Source organism: Protopterus annectens, chromosome 3.part0 (assembly GCF_019279795.1).
Source record: "Protopterus annectens isolate FY-2018-M chromosome 3.part0, PAN1.0, whole genome shotgun sequence".
Taxonomy (NCBI): Eukaryota; Metazoa; Chordata; order Ceratodontiformes; family Protopteridae; genus Protopterus; species Protopterus annectens.
The window spans coordinates 843,995,429-844,012,031 of NC_056731.1; the positions used below are offsets into that span (position 1 = coordinate 843,995,429).

The following is a 16,603-nucleotide window of genomic DNA, read 5'->3' on the forward strand; positions in this document are numbered from 1 at the left end:
TTTCTGACTAAAGTCGGAAGTGGAGGAGCCAAGCTGTCAACTTCAACGTGCGAAGGGACTGGTGTTGTCGTCCCGACTGATGAATTAGCAGATCCGGGGTTAGATCCAAAACCCAAGGATCGTCCACCGCATGTTTCTTCAGGTAGGGGAACCATACCTGACGAGGCCAGTACGGAGCAATTAGTATCATTGTGGACCCCAATTGAGAAGCTTTCTGAATGACTTTGGGGAGAAGTGGAACCGGAGGAAAGGCATAAAGTAGCCCTGTTGGCCAAGGTTGTGCTAGAGCATCCATAGCTGCCTCCCCCTGATGTGGAGTCAAGGAGAAGAATCTTTTGCACTTTGTGTTTTGTGGTGTTGCAAACAGGTCGCAGCACGGCGTCCCCCATCTTCTGAAAACCTGAGCTGCTACTGTTTCGTTCAGGGACCACTCGTGAGGAGAGAGAATTGTCCTGCTTAATCTGTCTGCCAATATATTGGATTTCCCTGGAATGTGGGTCGCTACCAAGAAGCGGTTGGTAGCTACAGCCCATTTCCACACCCTCATGGCCTCTCTGCAAAGGGGGTAAGATCTGGTCCCTCCTTGTTTGTTTAGATACCAGACCACCGACATGTTGTCTGTGTGGATAGCGATAATGCCTTGAGGGAGAAACTTGTGGAGGGCCTGTAGGGACAGAAGTACAGCCCTCATCTCCAATACATTGATGTGGAGAAAGGTTTCGTCTGGAAGCCAGGAACCCTGAACTAACCTGCCCAGACAATGCCCCCCCCCACCCTGTCTGGGAGGCATCCGTCGTCAGGGTGGCCACCGGAGGGGGGATAACAAAAGGTCTTCCCTGATTCAGATTGGACGGGTGAAGCCACCAGTGGAGGTCCCGTTTGCATGTTTCTGTAATCATAATGGGGTGATTGAGGGGAAGATTCTGAAAGGACCATTGAGTCGATAATAGCCACTGAAGAATCCTCATGTGCAATCTTGCCAGAGGAACTAGGAGAACCGTGGCAGACATCGAACCTAAAAGTTGCAGGACCATCCTGGCTGGGGCTTTGGATCTTGAAAGCAGGGCTTGAACTTGACCTTGTAAAGTTTGAATCCTTTCGGTAGGAAGAAAGACGCGCATCAATTTTGAGTCTATCTCTGTTCCTATGAACCTTATGCGCTGAGAGGGCAGCAAGACAGACTTTGACCAATTGAATGTAATTCCCAGGGTAGCACCCAGGGAAAAAGTGGCTTTGAGGTTGTCCATTAGTAGATGCCTGGTGGTGGCAGTCAGGAGCCAGTCGTCCAGATAGGGAAACACTTGGAATCCAAGACTCCTCAGGTGAGCAGTCACTACTGCCAAACACTTGGTGAACACCCTGGGGTCTGTGGTGAGACCAAAGGGCAGTGCACAAAATTGGAAATGACTGTCTCCCAGGCTGAAGCGCAGATACTTCCTGGACGCCCGATGTATCGGTATGTGATAATAGGCGTCCTTGAGATCTATGGAGCACATCCAAACATCCTTCTCCAACAATGGGAGAATGGATTGTAACGTGACCATTCGGAATTTGGATTTCGTGACGGATTGGTTTAGTCTGCTGAGATCCAATATTGGTCTCAGGTCCCCTGTCTTTTTTGGCACTAAAAAGAACCTTGAGTAATTTCCGGATCTGATCTGGTCTGTGGGGACCGGTTGGATGACTCCTTTTTCTAGCAGCTTTAACACTTCTGCGGCTGCAATTTCCCTTTGACTGGGTGGTGGGTCCGGGATTTTTTTGGACGGTGGGGGTGAGTGTGTGCAGGGAATGGTGTAACCTCCGGCAATAATCCGAAGCATCCATCTGTCCTGAGTGATAGACTCCCAGGCTTTTAGGTGCTTGGCAAGCGGCACCCGACTGGCTCGAGCAGCACAGCCGGGCAATCCCTCATGAAGTGTGGGAGGCTGAAGAGCCACGAAAGGACTCGCGGTCTCCAGAATTGCGGGGCCCTCTGCCGCCTCTGGGACGGCGTCTCCCAGAAAAAATTTCCCCGTCCTCTGCCTCTGGAAGGGGAATCTTCCTGCTGTTGAGGGAAAAACTTACGTGATTTACGGAACCACATCTTCCCTCCTCCTTTAGCCTTGGGATAAGGCCGAAAGGGAGTGGAATAACGTGCACCTACGGCAGATAAAGTTTTTCCCTCTTGCTCACAGCGGTAAGAGTGTCTTTAACCTTAGGTCCAAACAAAGAGGACCCATCAAAGGCGTCGGCGAAGGAAGACTTGAAGGCCTCCATAAAATGGCGAACGGAGCCAGGCTTGTCTCCGTAGAGCCACGCCTGTGCCTGCCGCTCTACCCGCCCCTTCGGCCGCATATGAAATGAGCCTCATGGACGAGTTAGAAATTGAAGTAAGGATAGCCAACTGAGAGCTAACCGACTGGGCTAGCTGCTCAGGTAGGTTACCCGAGAGGGAATCTGACAGCTCCTTGACCAGATCCCTCTGTAGCCTGGTAAAATGTGCCAAATAATTCAGGGACCTTAAAGTAAAGGCCGCTGAAGTCAGGGTGCGCTTCCCTTACCGGTCCATGCTCCTAGACTCCTTATTAGAAGGATGGACGGACGTTGAAGCCTCTGCCACGTCCTGTTGTGTAGCAGATGCCACCACCATGGCATCTACAGCCACGCCTTTAGTCAGGAACTCCTTCTCGGGTGGGGCAGACAAAAATTTGTTAGGACGAGAAGGCACTGGTTCCACGGTATCTGGATTTTCCCACGCCCTCCGACAAACCAAATCCAGGAGCTCGTCGAAGGGCGGAGACACCCAGGAGGCGGAGGGCTGAGCCCCAAAGGCCTTGAGAAGCACTGACTCATCAGCAGAGGGGGGTTTGGACATCCAGCCGCCTCGTTGTTTGAGGATCTCTAAAATGTCTGCAAATGAGACATCATCCGAGGACGACTTTGGGGACCCCTCTGCATCATCAAGATCAGTGTCCGATGTAAGAGACTCGGAGTCCACGTGCTTCCTCTTGCACGATCTCTTCCTTGGGGGCTCCTCTGAAGACAACTCTGAAGAACCCTCAGGAGGAGGGTAACCTCAGGCCCCGGGGCTCCGCTGCCTAAGGACAGGGGAACTGCCAAAGACCCAGTCTCCACGCCCAGGGAAGGTGCCGGTAAAGCCGGAGAGATGGCCGAAGAAGACTTGGCCAAGGCACTCCTCATAGCTCTGAAAGCCGGACCCCCAGAATCCTGGGAGTGTCCGGTCCCCGGAGCCATGATAGCAGAAGGAAGTCCCGCAGCCGAAGCACCGAGAGGGAGGCTCGGAACCGAAAACATAGGTCCCGAGACGTCACCCCCGGGTCCAGCCGAAGAAGTCCGTGTGCCAAACTCGGACCCGAAGGCCGGGGTTGGAGTAAGGGTCGGAGCCGACCCTAAGACCTCCACCGGCTCCAACAGCACCTGCTCCGACGGAGCCGAAGCGGTCAGAGGAGGAATGGCAATGACATGGGCATGGGCTGTCGGCTCCGAAGCCAACTGGGTCGGAGCCGAAACAAATTTTTGAAAGACTGGGGACTGGAACAGTCTTTGGAGCACCCTGTCTATGTCCGAATCTGACATCCTCGATGACCTAGAGGATACTGAACGGGTTCGAGATGGCCTCTCCAACGGCCCCAAGGGGCTAGGGGACCGGCTCCGAGGCGACTCGATGACTATCGGCGCCGAAGGAATACCCAAACTAGCTTCCATCGGTGCCGAGGAGGACTTAGGCGCCGAGGAGGAAGTGTCTGAGCGGACAACCTTCATCGGCTCCGAGACCAGTGGAGCCAACGAAGGTGACCCGCCTCTCGATGCCCCAGCCATCGGCTCCGAAGCCAGAGGAGTCAAGACTGGTGGCATCGAGGCAGACCGTTCCGCCCTCGGCTCCGAAGTCCTTGGAGCCGAAGGAGAAGCCTGCCTATGTCTTTTGGCGGTCGGATCCGACGGACTGGTCGGAGCCGACGCCCTTTTTTTTTTAGCAGGAGAAGGAGAGGATGCTAAAGCTTCTTCAAAGGAGGGTTTTATAAGGCCTTTTAATATAAGCTTATTTTTCCTCTCTTGGAGGACCCTCGAGGAAAAAGCGTGACACACGCTGCAGGACTCCTGCAAATGTTTTGCACCCAAACAATAAACACAGAGAGAGTGGTCATCTGTTATAGACATTTTAAAGTTGCACTTGGTGCACTTTTTAAAGCCTGAAGGCCTAGGAACCTGAGACATTCCGGTAAATTATTCAGTGAACTAGCCAAACACAGTACAAACACTGTAACTATGACAGAAAAAAAAAAAAAAAATTTTCTCTGCTTTGTCCTTCTTTTTAAAGAAAGAGAAACTATCACCAGTAAAAAGGATCCGAGATCCCTAAATAGAACAGAAGTCACCTAACAACCAAAAAGACCGGGAAAGGCCTTTACACACAAGAGGTACTTCTAGTCAAACAACACTCACAACACAAGAATTTACCAAGTAAATTTCTCCAAACACACTCAAAACACAAGATAGCTGTTAAAACAGCTTTTAGTTGAAGTATAAAGAAATTCCTGACAGGAAGTTAGTGAAAATAATCACTACTTAGCTCAGCCAGCTCGAGACCACGTCTTCACTTGTTAGCGGCAAACGAGATCTGGGGGACTGGTAGTGGTGCATCCTGGGATATAGTAAGCTCAGCCAATAAGAGACTTCGCTCTTTGGCATAAGCGTGCCGAGTCGGAGCCGAGGGATCGGCTCCGAACCCATCAGTCAGAATGTAGGCGAGATAGGATCACATAACATCGCTTTTTTCTTATCTTGTTTCTGTAGAGGGTTGTGCTCAGGAATTCAAATTTCCTGGTTTACCCTGCTTTTATAAATCATAAAAATGCCATATAACTCAATTTCCCCTTTTGGGAAGTTATTTTTAACCAAGTTTAGCTGAAACTACTTTAAAGAAGATACCAGATATAGTTTTAAATAAAAGTAAATATCACACTCTTCCATTTACAGTAAGAGGTCTTAGAAATGTTACAAGTTATTTCAATGAAGTAGTTACCAGACATTTCGAAAATGCTGTCTTTTCCACTTATGTCTTACAGAGATATTTCAAAAAATATTTTTCTCTAAAAACTTGAAAAATATAAAATGTAGGAAGAGATAATGAAGTAGGTAAGAAAAATAAAAAGAAAACAGGTACTACCTAATTGTCAAATAATTTAGAGTATACCTGTGAGACATTTCCACCAATATAAAATAATAGCAGGTACTCACCATACACCCTTAACATTGTATAAGGTGGACTTTTTGAGCATTTCTGCATGTTGGTACCATGACCAAATAGAAGCAAACATAATGCACTATTGGTGGACCTGTCCCTAACTGCATGCCTTATGAATTCAGACATAAGACGTTAAAGAAAAAAAATGGTAAAAGCAGCTGATCCTATTTCACTCAGACATTCCAGTGATGGGAAATATGGGGAAGCTAATTTTTAAAATCAAAAGAATCTGCCAATCTATAATAGGAGCAATGATTTCACATTTTTCTGGGAAGATGCCAGTAAATCCCAATTTTGAACTGTCTGGTTTTCAAGGAATATGGCAATTTAAAGCCACACCATTAATTTCACGTATATAAACAGATGCAATAGAAAGTTATAATGAAATCACAGTAATGACTGAAATCACACCTAACAATCACAGATATAATTCCTGGATATCTCATGAAAGTGAAACCTGACTTTTTGAGAAATGTAAATCTATGGCCTCAATCTTACAGCTGCATAAGTGGTCTTCATTTTAATGTACAAGAAGGAGAAATCTCTTCCAGGGTTTCTTGAAAACAATGGTGGGAGACCTTTGCTGATTTCTGTACTTATAAGCTATATGGAATTTGATTTAACACAAATTATTCTGAACAAGTGATGATTTTTTATAAAATACCAAATATTACATAAAAGCAAATGATTTATACAGTTTTTTTCCATGTTCTTCTCTATTTCATTCCAGCTTTTAAAACTCAATGGAAAAGCAACAAACTACAAACAATGACAAAAACTGAGGAACATGGACTAGGAAACGACCTAGATCTGATGAAATTCACCTGTGTTTAGTAGACGAAAGTGCTAATAAAGTTATGTTTTTTTACTGGTCATTTCCTAGTCCGTGTTCCTCAGTTTTTGTTATTTTTTTGTCATTGGAGCTTTTCTAGTTGGGTCTCCACTGAATGGGCCACAAGCCCAGCTGGACCAACCCAGTTAGCAAATGTCAATAAATAAATAAATTCCAGCTTTTCATAACTTTGAACTTTTTTCTTAAATGTTTCCTTCACCCTTAATCTATTCCCTGCTATCCTTGATATGCCTCCCTCTATTTTGACTAATTTATTTTATTTTACATTTGTTTACTGGGAAAGTCTGAATTTGAGCAAAGCCAATTTTCAGCGGAGGCCTGGGGAGAAATGCTCCAGATGCATGTTTTGTAATTTGGGAGGAAACCAGAGCACCCGGTGGAAACCCACATGAATGCAGGGAGGACATGCAGACTCCACACAGAAGGCACTCCGGCCGAGAATCGAACTGAAGAACCTCTTTGCTGTGCTGCAATAATGCTACCGCTGCACCATTTCCACCATCGATCATAAGAATGTTATTTTGTATTCTGATATTTTTATTTAAGGACTCAACTGGAGTATGGTTCCTTTTGTTGACTGCATATGACACAATGATCAAGGATGTAAGACCAGACTGTGCATGTCTGTATATCTTAGATAATGCACTGCTCACAACAGCATTACAGTCAAACTATCACATGAATACCATCTTCATATATTACACTAGTACTTGTATGTAGGCACAAAATCCCATATCTGACTTTTATAACTTTGCTGATATTCCAGAATTTTATGTGGCCACCTATTACTTTGGTGCTCTTCAGACCATTTAATTTTCATGGAGGCAATGTTATCAAAATAACATTCTGATAGCTATACTTAAGTAACTTTCTTACTTGTTTTGAACTGATAACTTGGTTTGAACCTCTTTGTTCTACAATTCATATACCACACGGTGTGTTGATCTAAATACATTGCATGATTTTTTAAGCCTTTTAGGTATTTTATACAAACAATATAAACACTGCAAACATTCTGAGCAAGGAAAAGTATATTAATTACCTGTTAATAGAAGCTATATTTCCAGTTCCAAAGAATGCTGTCACAATGAAAAAGATCTGGAAGTTTTGTCAAGAAAATAAACTTTCACTGCTATATTCCCAAACAGTTTGTAATAGCACACATATGTATGTTTCAACTAGGAGTACCTAAATATTTGCTTGTTCAACAGCTCTTCAAAATCATAGCTAGTGTTTCTTTTCCAATATTATACTGGTATGCACCAAAATGTTGAGCACTTGCAACAAATACAGCAGGGAAAATGAGAAAATGCAGTGATAATTATGTAATTCTTGATGAGTTTGGAACTCAAGAAGCTATGTAGCATATTACCATTTTTCCAGGAAGCATGTGGATTATATATAGTAAGACACATTTATACTTTCTTGGTCACTTAACATGTAAGCAAATAACTATCACTGACTCAGCCATCTAATAACTCAAAGTGTTGAAAGGTGTTGGGGTTAAAACAAAAACAGAGTAAAAACATGCATAGTTAAAGATATCGCAAAAATATGCAAAATTAATATATCAAACATATGTTGTGATATCAAACAACAACAGTGGAAAGACTGACAAATGTTCAAGCTAGCTGAATTTACACTGTAATAAAATAAATATATGGAACCAGAAAGAGAAAGTTATGCTTTTGCTGTTTACATTTTGCTTGAACATTAAAGAAGGTAAACTCAGCTGGACATACTCAAACACACAAGCAAAAGCACAGCAGCAGTATTAGAAGTCCATTTCAAAGCGCACAAATCATCAGGTAAGCAAAGCATATTAGACTGGGTACTAACCACTCATCCCCATAAAATTACCAAATCTGGAATTTTACTTGATACCGTAAGTGACCTCAGTCCAACTTATGCCACTTGGGAAAAGCATGCACACTCTTGAAATACAATCTGTTGGATAGCATTGCTACAAAAAAAGACTTCCACAAATCTTATTTTAAATATTCGTTCTCCATATGTCACTAAAGACTACTGAAATAGCTTTGCCTAGATGAGACAGTAAAATATTTTAATGGCACTTTTTTATCTATCATGCATTCCTTAGTTCCATTGTCCAGAAAAGAACACAAACCAGCACTAAAGTTAACACCTGAAACCAAAACCGTTATGAACATACAAGACAAGACTTGAAAACTGTAGAAAAGTAAACCATTTCTAAAAGAAAAAAAAAACAGTGTTAACAAATCCTCAGAAATATATAAGCTACATGTCCAAAGAAATTGTGGTCATGCTTTTTATACTAAACCAGTCTGGTGGCACTATGAATTGTACTGGATCTGACAAAGTCGACTGATGAAATCATTTACCCAAATAAAGCTCCTTTAATAAACTTTATTTGAGAAGCATTCGTTGAAACTTGATATTTTTATTAGTTATAACTCAGTATGCTTTCCAAGGCACCTAATGCCATAGGTTCATAGGTAAGTACTAGGCTAGCTGCCCTTGCAGGCCATTTTAAACCTAGCCAACTTCCTTTTGGTGCTTGAATTAACTTGTCCTATTTCGTGATGGATTGGCCTTACCCATCCCATGGTCATTACTTATATGTTACCCTTTTTGATAATAACTGGGATTATAGCAGATAATTTGAGGGGATCCATGCATGGAATAAAGCATGTAGGGAGTTGCTTCTGTCCAGAGGGTAGCCCCGGGGTAAATTTTTTGTTTTTCATCCATAGATCCAACTTGCACTTGAACACTGACAGGGGTGAGTTTTGTTTTACCTGGATGGGGAGTCTGTTTCAGAGCAGTGGTATACTTTGCAAGATGAACATGTCTTTCCAAACTGTTCTGTTGATGTTGCTGAAGAGGTTTAGATCCCCAGACTGACTATTTCTGTTGCCACTTGACTTGATGTGCAGTAAATCCATCAGTATTAAGTCAGAGGATTCCTTGTATGCCAGACACAGGTCACCTCCAATCAGTCTGTAGGATACAGAATATAGAGACAAAACTTTGCAGTTGTTGCCTGTGTCTGGTGAGATGCATGTCAAAGGGGGCAGTATACTAAATGACTGGCCTAATGAGGGCTGAGAAAAGGAGGAAAATGACATCCCCTAGATTTAGGAACAATTCCTTTTTTTATACACTGTGCAATATAGAACGGCTTTTTTATGACAATGAACAAATGCTGGTTGAAAATTAGGTCACTGTCCACATAAGTTTCCAAATTAAAAACAACCAGGTTGTGGTAGTTCCCCCAGGTAGAAGATTTCTCAAAGGATATGATAAGGCATTTAGTTTCAGTCCATAATTCTGGCACCAGTTATTTATTTAGGACAAGCCTTCCACCAGAATGGCTAAGTCACTGGAGATTCAATGACTGCTCCTGGCTTGCAGTTATCTGTGAACTTAGTGAGCCACAGCCCTTTGGTACTGCTTTTACTTCAGAGAAGTAGATGTCAAACAGAAGAGGTCCCAGCACTGAACCCTGGGGGGGACTTCAATGGTGACTGGAGGTATCTTCCCCTATTTTGATTTCTTACGTCCCAGCTGACAATCCATCAGTTGACATAGAGGCTTATTTCCAGTTTATTATAGCTATACTTGTAAAAAATTCTCACAATTGCAGGACACAAAAATAATCCTAAGAAATTCCAAAATTATATATGATATAAACAACCTCCTTCAGCCAGGCAAATACTGCCAACCAAGCTCAGACCCACAAGATTACAACTACAATAGAGCCTTGCAAACTGAACTCCCACTACATAAACACAGCTGCTACCTTAAAAAATTAGTCAACCACATTAACACTAAAAACTAACCATGGCACATTCTACTTTCACAGTATTTCCATTAAGCAAATCAAACATTTACTAGCTACATTATGATGGGTAGAACTAAAGCCTACATTAGCAATAAATCAATTGAAGATTATTCACAATATCTCATACAAGCCCCCAAAAGTACTTTCTATCCCAAACCAAGTAAACATGGATGGCAATCCAACATTTAGTGCAAAACACATTTAATTACTACACAGTCTGCAGTAAGTATATGTTGTACATATTTTTACAGGGAAGAGCTCTGCTATGACATATATTTAGAAGAGTTTTAAGCAGACCAGGCTAATTAGCATTGCATAAAAAGATACAATGGAACAAGAGTTACAAGGCTCAAGACTTTTCATATTAAAGTTACATTACTTCTGCAATATCTTTCAAAGTATGGCATTTTGTGGTATATGTCTAATTATATCAGAAACTTTATTCCAGAGTAGAAATACAACATATGCCCCAGAGATCATCCATGCGCAACTATCAGCAGGCAAAACCACATTTCAAGTCATAGCCGGTTATAGATTGCCCAACATGTCCCAAGATGCTCACTCTGCATTCCTTGAGACATTGGAAAATATAAAGGTCCTACCCAACACCATAATCTTGGGTGATTTCAACTACCCTGGTATAGACTGGGCAAACTACCAATGTTCCAACTCCTATGCTCAGCGATTCATAGAATTTATAAATTCAAATGCCCTTGAACAACTAGTATGTTCCCCCACTAGAGGGGACAACATATTGGATTTAATCATCACAAATATGGGCGCCCATTGTACCACACCCGTTATCACTCCCTCCTTGGACAGATCTGACCACAAACTGATAACCCTGGACATCCTCACCCCTCCACCTCCCCCAGTCAAAGAAACCATAGCCAAAAACCTTTCCAAAGCAAATTTCAAACTACTTGCATCCAAAGTGGAAAGCTTCACTATTCCCTTGCAGAAGGATAATGATATCCAGGATGCGGAATCCTACACCAAGGCACTCTATATGCATCTTCAGGATTGCATGGACCGTGCTATCCCAAATAAAACCAAGACTCCTTCCTCAAGCAAGAAGAAACCAGTCTGGTGGACCCCGGCCATAAGCAAACTTTACAATAAAAGGAGGAGACTTATACAAAAAAAGGCCATATCTCAAGTAGAAAAAATCATCCCTGATCAGCATTAGTAAGAAATTGAGGGCCCTCATTAAGTCAACTAAAGCTAATTTTAAAAAGAAAGTTGCCAAGGATAACCATAAGGCCTCCTATGGCTACGTCCAAAACATAAATGGCAATGCTCAGGTCTGTTCTGAGCTAGTACAAAATGGAACAAAATACACTGACCCTTCTGACATTGCCAACATCTTGGCTGACAGGTTCAGTGCAAATCCCCCCCCCCACCACCACCACCACCACCTACAGGGCCTATTACCATTCCAAGGGATTGTGTAAGTCCAATTATTACTGATACGTTGGTTAACAAGACTTTATCTAAAGCTAAAAACACTGCCTCCATGGGACCAGATGGTGTATGCGAGCTCCAAAAGGAATTAACCCCGCATCTTAATACCCTGTTCAGTCTCAGCCTCTCCACAGGATATGTGTCCACAGAATGGCACACGACAATGGTGATCCCACTACACAAGGGTGGGGCCACAACTGACCCTGGGAACTACCGACCAATAAGCCTGACCAGTCTGATCTGTAAGGCTATGGAGCGAATCATTATGGAACTCATAAATGGAGATATTGAGAACCTCTAGTCGCTGGACCCCACACAGTTCGGCTTCGTCAAGGGCAGATCATGCCGCCTGAACCTGGTGGATTTCTTTGAGACAGTTACTCAGGCTATAGATAAGGGAAAGGAGGTACACACGGCTTACCTTGACTTTGCTAAAGCATTTGACACCATTCTCCATTCAGATATTATTGATAAGCTCACCAGCCTGGGCATAAACCCTTACGTCACAAGATGGATCGTAAAGTGGCTCTCAGACATATCCCATAAAGTAAGAGTAGCGGGATCTATGTCCGAATCCAGACCAGTAACGAGTGGTGTGCCTCAGGGCTCTGTCCTGGGGCCCCTCCTGTTTGGCATATACTTCTCAGAAGTACAGGCAAGCACGGAAGGGCTGTGGCTGACTAAGTTTGCGGACGACTGCAAACTGGGTGCTATAATAGAGTCTCTGGCCGACATGGAGATCCTCCAGAAGGGCCTAAATGAGACTGATGCATGGTGTCAAAGCCATGGTCTCAAGCTAAATGCAAAAAATGCGTAGTAATCCCCTTTGGAAAAAAGAGAGTACCCGCAAACTACAACATAGGAGGTAATCCCCTGAAATCTGAAGAAATAAGGGATCTAGGGACCCAAGTAGATAGTCAGCTTTGCTTTGATAACCATGTTGCCAAAGTGGTTAGAAAATCTTTCTATGTGACCCATCTGATCACGAAAGGGTTTGCATCAAGATCTAAGGATGTAATGGTGCCCCTCTACTCTTCCCTCATCAGACCCATTATTGAGTACAATGCACCAATTGGAATGTACCTGGCTAGACATCTCCAGCAGCTGGGGAGACCACACAGGTACCTACCCAAGAGGATTACTGGCCTCAAACAGTTGCCCTATGCAGCACGATTGAAAAAGCTAAGACTGTTCTCTGTTGCATACCACTTTCTCAGAGGCGATCTCTGTCTAACGTACAGAGCCATGTCCGACCCAGAATTGTTGAACATGCTCCATCTTAGCAAAACCAAATCTACTCGAGCTACACGCTCTAGGGATATAAACCTCAACACAACAATGAATAGATTCCCTTCGCAGAAACTTCCCTTACTATGGAACAGGGTCCCGATCTACATGAGACAGAGCCCCTCACTATCACTCTTCAAGAGGAACCTTGATGAGTGGATGGGTAACAGAAAGTTCACACCGGGGATCACACCAACAGCACTACTAGATAGGGGCCAAGGGTACTAGCTGCTAGTACAAGGGTCTAGGGAACTACTAAAGGGGCGGTGAATACCGCACAATGTGGCTGGGCTAATATATGCCTTCGGGTAGATAGCCCAGTACCAACCTATGAACCTATAAACAAAAGCTGCATCACCACAACAATTTTTTATCCAGCTAGTTAAGGTGACATACTGTGAATCTTACCTAAGACTATGATCTGAGATGTACTAATGAATTAATGACCAAATAATAGGGGTATCTAATACTAGAATAAAAGACAGTAAGAGCTATCTGGAGCTGCCCACTAACTACATTACTAAGTTCAAGGAGATTGTGCCATGAAAAAACTGTCTATTTTATTACATTGTTAGGGTAAGTCAGAAAACATAACTGGCTTGCCGCTAAGAAAAAACAACTTTCAGGATAAGCCAACATGCCCTGAAGCATACTCATCAGACAGAAATAAGGTGAAGTTGGAGACTTTCTTAGATGAGATTAGTGCCTTTGCTTTACACAGTGTGAAGGCTATCACTATTCAGATGGCAAAGCTAACAGTGGAAAGCCTGACAATGTCTGTTTTAGACACAGAATTTTAAAAAGACTCACTGGAGGATGCTAACCAGACAAATTCCTTAGTGTTGGCTGACTATACCACAAGGCTTGCTTTGCTAGAGACTTACATCTAGTAGCTGAGAAAATGGTGGACAGACCGTCTGCCATTAACTATCATCCAGGTTAAGTGACCCAGCTTTACTTTGGCTTCTGGCAGAAAGCTACCCCTGGGAAAGGCCAAAATAATTTCTTAGGTGCCCAATGAAACACCTAACAAACTAGACAATATTCTCAGTTTTCCGTATTTCAAAGTTGTTAGCAAGTTCTTTATAAGAGGAAAGAAAGACTGTGAAACAGCTTCTGGTATCCCAGCCATAAATCAACTTTGTCCTGAAGTTAGCACACAGCATAAATGTTAAAAAAAAAATGACCAGCTGGTCTATGATGCAGTAAAAGGGTGGAATATTTTGTGCCTGGACTCTTAAGAGTACTTGTCCACAAAATGAAAAAAACAGTAGGGCCCTGTTAGTACCTATCCTCATAGCAGACCCCCCCTCCCCCCGGGGGTAAGAGGGCAGCCACAGATCTTAAAGCATTACTGGAAGGTGGAGAATGTGTACAATGCATTTTAGTGATTTTAGAATACACCATTTGGTACCATGACACCATCCCACTGTGGGAAGACAAAATCTCTGCCAGAGAATTACTTTTGTTATGTTGCCAGATCGAGTGGTGAGTATATCTCGAGAAATACTGACAGATCAATAAATCATTTTTATGTCTTGGGTAATATAGCATTGTGCCCACTGTTCCAGATCAAAAATATAAAAATATCTGCTATCATTTACAGACAGACAGATGGGCTGACTGGTTCAATAAAGCATGAAAAGCAATGTTACACAAAGTAGAAGACCAAGAAGGGAAAACCCTAGATCTAGCTATTAGCCTGTGTCTTGTACATCATCAGGGAAGTACAACAGTCCCCCACAGGGTTTTCCTATATATTATTACTATATGGGTATCAAGTAATCTAACCATTTGGCATAACACACAAGATGATTTTTTCCAATATCAGTCCTCCAGTTCAGGTTACAAGGGGACCCTTACACAATGTCAAAAACTGATAGAGAGGTTATGACCACATAGCCATTATGCAATTGCACACCTAGTGACATAGCCATTCATAGTCAAAACTGCTAAGCTTGTCAATCACTCAAAGTTCAGACAGTACTCGCCTTCCTTAGGGAGTCCAAGCTGACAGCCAAACAAGCCAAGTGTGCCACTGTCCTGGGAAGGGGGTTCCATTCCATCAATAGTATACTGTGGGCAGAACACTAATAAAGTTGCAGGCTCAAAAGGTAGAGGCCATCTAAGGCAGACTTCAGCTAGTGACTACAATGCAGATACAGATATATATGGCTAGTTACTAATGGTCATTTATTTTACAATTTCTCATCCTAGCTACCGCTCCATGGATTGACAAGGTCTGGGTGCTGTACTCAAGAGACCGGATTAAAGAAAAGGACACAATATTTTGTATTTTGAAAGTGTCCCTCTGTTCATATTAAGATCTGATCATAACAAGTTTCCAAATGGAGCTCACTGTGTAGATAGCTGCCCTTCATATAGGTTTTGACAGTCATCTTCTCTCAAATTTTCAATGAAAAGGAACATCAAAGGTTGTGTCTCAGATGGGCATGACCAATGTGGACATTACAAACAGAGAATGCCTGGCCATGAAATGAGCCTTGAGTGTCTCCTGCTAATTCTCTGAATGGATCTTCCAATCCATTATTGACTATGCTGCTCTGCAATGGCTCAGTCAACACTGGTATAGGAACCAAGGGAATGAACGGTGGTTTTTGGTTTTGTTGCTTATTGTCTACTTGGCTGCCCATGGTGTTGTGCCAGGCCATGGTAACACGACTGCCCCTTTCTAAGGTCTTCACCCTAGCAACTATTGTTGCTCACTTCCTGGTTTCTGAGCTTGAAGGAAGTATGCACCATGGGATACACTAACGCACTAGAGTGCTACTCTAACCATTTATCACAAAGGGTTTAAGGGAGTGAAATTACCTACCTGTGAGCCTAATGATAAACCCCGACCCTTCTCTGCCTGGTCTGAGCATTAAAAAAATGTTACATTTTAAAAATCAGCTAGAACACCAGTGAAATTGTCTCCAGACATGTGAGCTTCACCGAAAGGTAAGAGATTTTAATGAAATTGGAAGATATCCTAAAGGGAGCCTGTAGAAATGAAGAGGGACACTACAACTGAAATGTTACAGTATATGGATTGGAAGACACTTCCTATACCATTATCCAGATTTACAGAATACTTTATGTTATACACGAGAGATAATTTATATAAAGATTTAACTGAGCCAATCACTGTAGGAACTGTAATAGGCTGAACTGTTCCAATACAAGACCGAAGTATTCTCTAGTCCCTTTATGTGTAAATATCTAGTTTGGGAAAGCAATATTTATATTAACTTCCCCTTTTAATGAAAGAGTGAAAGTGTGTTTCCTAAAAATGTAATGAAGTTGGCTGGAAGAACCAACAATACTGTATGAATCTTTAGAACCCAAGAGAGCTAGGCATGTAAATCAAGATAATCCTCTAGGAGAAGATGTCAGATTTGCCACAGCAGATACCCTTTTTGCTGCACCCCTACCTCTGTCTATGAAGCTCCATATGTTTGTCCATTTACAAGGACAAAGATTTTCCTTTTTTCTTTCAAAAAAAATGTACAAGCAAGTTCTAGAATTTGATAGCCTGAGTAATGGAAAAGCATAGTATTTCATGAATTCCGCACTTTGGTCCAGAACAGCCACTAATCATAACTTTCATTACAGTTTGTAGATTTACAGGTTTATACTGGGCTAACAACCACTAGGGTATTTATAAACTTAGTTGTGCAACCCAACCCACTTTTGTCCCAGAATACCATGGACGACTATATGGTGGCGCATGTTAGTAAGAAGGTAGCTAAGGGTTATGGGGGTTTTTGTTAGTTGGGGATTTGTTTACTTACTGTTGACCTTTGTCCATCAGAGACATAGGAGCCAGATTTGGGGTGCATCTGCAATTTATCATCCAATGATCAAGGTTTTGTCTGAACAGAGTCGGAGATGAACTCTACTTTACAAGAATGAGAAGCTTATCCCA

General features: G+C 42.7%; 1 protein-coding gene across 4 annotated transcripts in view; it reads right to left on the minus strand.

The window, feature by feature from the left end:
• The window catches only part of PIGN (phosphatidylinositol glycan anchor biosynthesis class N), a 1,150,670-nt gene that overhangs the window by 256,379 nt on the left and 877,688 nt on the right, over positions 1-16,603 (minus strand). For all 4 annotated transcript variants that reach the window (XM_044065181.1, XM_044065178.1, XM_044065179.1 and 1 more), the window contains one exon: positions 7,141-7,196. In XM_044065181.1, the coding sequence (XP_043921116.1) occupies positions 7,141-7,196 (56 nt within the window). The remainder of the gene's footprint in view (positions 1-7,140; positions 7,197-16,603) is intronic.